The sequence below is a fragment of the Apaloderma vittatum genome, unplaced genomic scaffold, assembly GCF_000703405.1.
Source record: "Apaloderma vittatum isolate BGI_N311 unplaced genomic scaffold, ASM70340v1 Scaffold45536, whole genome shotgun sequence".
Taxonomy (NCBI): Eukaryota; Metazoa; Chordata; class Aves; order Trogoniformes; family Trogonidae; genus Apaloderma; species Apaloderma vittatum.
This window is the reverse complement of record NW_009720958.1, coordinates 1-5,909: the sequence shown is the minus strand read 5'-3', so window position 1 is coordinate 5,909 and position 5,909 is coordinate 1. Positions and strand designations below refer to the sequence as shown.

At 38.9% G+C, this 5,909-nt stretch overlaps 1 protein-coding gene across 1 annotated transcript; it reads left to right on the top strand.

Moving 5' to 3' along the window:
- Positions 1–592: 592 nt before the first annotated feature.
- On the top strand, positions 593–5,079 carry TNIP2 (TNFAIP3 interacting protein 2; the record flags this gene model as incomplete). The annotated part of the gene is made up of 5 exons (XM_009871164.1): positions 593–898; positions 2,822–2,905; positions 3,462–3,743; positions 4,099–4,218; positions 4,795–5,079. Coding segments are annotated over 5 exons (1,077 nt in total), but the record flags the coding sequence as incomplete, so codon positions are not given.
- Between the last annotated feature and the right edge of the window lie 830 nt (positions 5,080–5,909).

Sequence of the window (5,909 nt, the reverse complement as noted above, 5' to 3'; positions counted from 1 at the left end):
ACATTTAATTTTCTGTTTGCTTGTCCTTAGCCCTCATCCTTTCCTAGCTGGGAAAGTTGCCATGTAATGCTCCCTCTGCTTTGTCCTTTTCTCGTGACAGTGCCCAGCAATGAATACACTTCAGGGGTTTTTGATTAGATGACTTTGTGGTTCCTTTTCTTTTCTTTTTTTTTTTTTTGAGGAAAATCTCTACTATCTGGTAATTTAGAATGCGTGACCAGTAAAATTTTCTGCCTCCATAGTTATTCCTTTGAAACTACTTTGTTTCTTCCAAGCTCCATCTTTAGTTTGTGGCTGCTGTGTATTTTTTTCATAAAATCCTTCTGAATTTTTGCTGGTTGTTTCTTCATTCTACTGACTAGGAAGTGCTTGTATAGCTGCCTGAGCAGTTCTTGATTTTGACTGATTGATCTGTCAGTTCCAAGGTTGAGTGACTACATAGAAATGAACTGGGTTTATTGTACTTTTAAGTATATTGCAGTGAGTATAAGAGCAATACGGAATTATTGCAACATGGAATTCAGTTTCAAATGTATTTTGGCTTTTGAGTTCACTTTGCTTTTAAATAACTTCCCCTCCCCCTTATGTTTAGGAAGTACAGAAGCTGAATCAGCAACTAGAGGAGAAAAATGGAGAGATACAGCAGATGATAAATCAGCCTCCATATGAAAAGGAGAGAGAAATCTTACGACTTCAGAAGAGCCTGGCAGAGAGAGAGAAGGCTCAGGCCACCAGCGATGTTTTGTGCCGTTCACTCACTGATGAAACTCACCAACTTCAACGCAAGTTAGCATCCACAGCAGAAATGTGTCAACATCTGGCAAAATGTCTAGAAGTGAAGCAAAGAAAAGAGAAGGGGAATTCAGATGACAAGATACCTACCGAAAGATCTAATCAGGTATTCTTACTGCTACTGTGTTTTAAGCTTCTGAGTAGAGAGAAACATACCTTTAAATAATTTATGTAGGGTGAGAAGACTACCATAGCGAGCTCTAAATAATTCCACATACCAGGAATTCAGGATAGAAGAAGTTGCCAATCACTTGCATTTCCACCATTTCACCTATCTCATTATCAGAGGCTTTTTTTGGAGAGGATCTCGAGAGGGATCTTTGGAGAGGTTCCCTTCCAACCCCAGCAGTTCTATGATTGCAATTCTTCCCCTTCCAACCCCAGCAGTTCCATGATTGCAATTCTTCCTTGCATTTACAGGCGACACTACCTTCTTTATCCCACATCATGCCTCTGTGCATCGCTAGGTGGTGCTATGCTTTTGAAGGTTATACCTCCTTGTTCAAGCATCTAAATCACAAAACAAAGTAGAGATATTTAAAAATAATATTTATATTAAGAACTCCATAGCAAACATCTTTGCAAACGTAGTACAGACCTACAAAAAACTGGCTAGGGAGGAGTGAGTCAAGGTGTCTTACCTTCCCCTCCCCACCCCGGGTTCCTCCCTGGCCTCCCAGTGCAAGGCAATGTTTTCTCTCCAGCAGGGATGTTTCCTAAAATTGCTTCATGGTAGGAAGGGGGCAGAAGTGCCACTGAGGGGCACAAAGAATCACATGGTGTTTTACATACTTTGCTAATGGCTGTGGGTTTTTTTCCCACATTCTCACCTTGGCTGAAGCTTTTCCATGTAGGGTAGAGGTAGATCATGTTGTTCTGTTGTTCCAGAAGTCATGATGGTTTGGAGCTCTTAGGTAATTCATAATACCCTAAGGAAATAACATTGGAGGTGCTGCCTCTGGTAACAGACCATTGAGTAGGATGCTACAGACAGTTGTCACAAAAAAATAGTAATTCTGTCTCATGCTCTTACTGCCACGTAGTGATAATGCTGTGTTTCACATGACCACTCATCTGTGCTCACTTCTACTTCGTAAAACATTCCAGGAGCATTTCCAAAGAACATTTATTCACATTAAAGTTATCTGTAAGAAATAGAGGTTGGCTAGATATAAGACAAAAAGGACTTGTTAGGGGACTGGAGGTATTTAGCATCATCATATTTTACATGTAATTGATCGACAGGAAACTTGATTGACTTTGATATATGTAATAAGTAGCTAACCTTGTACAGTGGGGACTTCCCTGTTGAAGAAGAGAAATTTCAGATGCAAGTACTAGCTGATTCTAGGGAATTTCATACAAAAGTGCTCTATATTACTCATGTACACTGGGGTTTTTTTAAGCAGATGTCACAGCTGTAAAAAAGGGGTATCATTTTAGTCAATTATTTAGCAAGCAGGGTTTTTTCCCCTCAGTAATTTCTTCCTAGTACTGGCCAAAATTGACAGTAATAATAAAGCAAGATGAAGGCATATCTGTGTCTTTGTCATGCGCTCCCCCGCTCCATACAAGTAGTTTCCAAGGAGTTTGTTTAAACCATTAAGCGCTTTTGTTATCGATGTAGACCCTCATGCGTGTAAAATGTGTGGTGTTCTTCTTGTGACCATTAGTAGGCTCAGAAATTAGCAAGACATACGTTTTTATGACACCACACACATCTATTTAAAAGCAATACTAAGGTGGTAAAAACACAAGTACATTTTTGCTCTGCTTATTAAAAATAAAAGCTGTAGGCTATACTGTTAGTATTTAGAAATATATTATAGAAATATACTATATAGAAGTACAGAAATATACTATATAGAAATACACTATATAGAAGTAAGTAGACATAAATGTATGTGTTTCACATAGTAAATAGCTTTAGAGGAATGTAAAAAAAGAGATTACTCCCAGTTTAACAGCATTGCTAAGTAGCATTTTGGGGTTTTTAATGTTAAACACTTCCTTTATCTGAAAATTACAGCCTTTAGGTGATGAAACTTCACTTCAAGCTCTTATCTGCAACCTACAAGAGGAAAACAGGATGTTAAAACAAAAAGTAGCTCACGTGAGTATTTTCATTCTGTACAAGGTTAAGATTTGATTATTTTGAATTACAGTAAATTTGGAACAGGTAAGGCCTGGTTTATCTCGTTAAATGGTAGTTTAATGCCAGTCCAAAATTTTCCTTAGTCTCTTTGACACTGTACATAGTCTTTGTTCCCTTAGCTAAGAACAACTTATGTTATTTTTAATATATTGAGGTTTTGTTGTTAAAAATAACCCGCAGAAGAAAATTTTTGTATTCCTTCTGTGTATCGTTAGCTCCAGCCCAGGAGAGCATCACTAGGCCCAGGGTGACCTCCAACCCCTGCCACTGCACGTTATTTACTGCTGTCCCTACGGATGGGCAAGGGGGAAGGGCTGCCTGCGGAGAGGCTGGCTCGGAGCATGAGAATCTTCTGCTCTCCTGTAACGTGGCTTACCCACAGGGAGCTGCCGAGTCAGCGCATTACGTTATCTTTTAGAAAGTTTTGGTCCTGCACATGCAGACAGTCTGTGAAGGCTTGGAAGTTTGTGTCCTCACGTTCGTGTCTTCATGATCTTCATGACTCTCTTCTCAGGTGGAAGACTTAAATGCAAAATGGCAGAAATACGATGCGAGCAGGGACGAGTATGTGAAGCGACTTCACTTGCAGCTGAAAGAGATGAAGTCGCAGCTGGAGCAGCAGCACGGCACAACTTCAGCACAGACGAATTCTGATCTGATGCACAAGGAGATATTCCGGTTAAACAAGCTACTAGAAGAAAAAATGAATGAATGCATAAAAATAAAGAGAGAATTAGAAGACGTGAAGAAGGCTAGTGAAGGAGATAATGAGCGCATACAAATGTTGGAGCAACAGGTCATTACGTTTCTTTTTCCTAGAGGTGGGAATTGTGTTTCTCCCCAGACCACTGGAGTCCACAGGGGAAAAATGAAATTATTTCTTTTGACATTTGCCACTTGTCTTGACACATTTGGCTATACAGATACTTAACAACACAGATTTAAAGGAAACTGCATGCAGTTCTGGGGCCTTTAATACAAAATGTGAAAGACCTGGAAAAGAAATACAAATACCTTTAAAGTACAGATATGATAGAGAAGATAATACTGAGATTCTGAGAACAAGTATTTACAAACAAAGGAAGCACAGCCTCAACTGTTTAATCTAACCTGCCAATTTGTAGAATATTAACATAATGATTCTTTTCCAGGTCCTAGTTTACAAAGATGATTTCACATCTGAGAGGTCAGACAGAGAACGAGCACAGAGTAAAATACAAGAGCTTCAGGCAGAAGTTGCGTGTCTGCAACACCAGCTAGCAAGGAGACAGGTAAGAATGCAACATACTACTTTTTCAAATAAAGCATGTCAACAGGATTCAGGACTAAAATATACTTTTAAATATATTTTTAAAAAATCTTAGTACTTTTAAACCCATTTCAGCTCAGTGCAGCTATCAAAACTTGCATTATTTCATAGTCAGTTCTAGTGGAGATGCTTCCCAATGCACATCTAATACCACTTTACAGTCCATTTTCCTTCTGTTTTGGATCAACATAGTAAGGGTGAATTCTTAAAAGGAAAAGAAGGACAGTTATGACTCTTGTAATGGTGGCATCTTTCAAGTAGCATACTGGCTATGTTCTCGTGTTTTCTACAAACCTTATTCCCTTTCTCTTCCTGTCTGGGAAGGGAGTGGGGTTAGAGAACATCTGTCAGCATTCAGTGGCCAGCCCAGGCCTAACTCTTGGCAGTACATCTGCCAAAGATGCAACTGATGCATATTTTACTTACAGATCTTCTGATAAAACCATGATTAGTGTTCCAGATAAAGGTGATAAAATGTTCTGTTACCGAACAGCTTTTTACTGCATCTTCTTTCAAGAGCTCCTCTTTCTCTTTCTAGGAATCAAGAGACACAAGCAGTCATTTCAGAGTTCACATGGGCAAACAAAATCATATGTACGTACAGACGAATGTTGAACATCTACGAGGCAATAGCCCGGGCCAAACAGGCACGAGAAGAACACCTTCACAGTCTGAACAAGCTGCTTCTCCTCCTGTGGACAATGGAAACACAGGATCCGAGGGCAGGGCACAGGGTGAACTTAGATGCCCTCATTGTATGAGGTTTTTCAGCGATGAACTCAGTGACGAATTCCTCAAGCACGTTGCTGAATGTTGTCAGTGACCACATGACATGAGGCGTGTAAGTCAATCACTACTTTATAGACAGCAAACTTTGCTCTATCTCCTACAGGCCTAAACCAGAGTGCTTCATGTGGACGGCTCTTAGGAATTAGGAAGATGAACAATATCTACCTCTTACTTGATTTCACCTTCTCTTGGACTGTATGAAAGACTTCAAGATAAAGCAAAATGTTTTTCTGAAGAATTATTTTTGACAGCTACTGGGAAAGCAAACATAATGAAAATTCTACTCCAAACTAACCTGAAACTTACAGTCATAGTTAGCTTCAGAGTGCAGCTGGACTTGTATTTGAGTCTAATTCTTTACAGCAGTCTGAAAGCTTGGGGAAAAAAGCTCCTGAACTTGAAATTTCCATCCTCTTCCAAAAATGTAGGCTGAAGAACAAGGGGGGAGCATTTTGGCAGAAGATAGGAAAAATTTTACTGTGCTTTATCTGGATTTTTAAAAGTGAAAGTATTTTCTTGTCATTTCATCTGAAAATCTTTGTGTTCCACTGCAATCAGGAGAAGTGAAGAAAACATGAAAGGGCTGGTTATTGACTCAAACTAGCCTGTCTTTTTGCACAGAAACAATGTACAGGGATATTTATTTTTTCTGTGCCATAAGTAACTATTTTACATATTTGTAAATGTGTATTTGTCTAATTATTAACTGTATTCCTATTTTACCTAAAGATTATTTTTATAATAAAAGTGATTGTGCAGTTGCTTTACTACATTAGTAAAGTGTTCAAAAAAAATCTCTTTCAGTCTAAGTATTTAAATGTGAAACTATACTCATCATCAAGGCCAGGCTTTGCAAACGAAGAT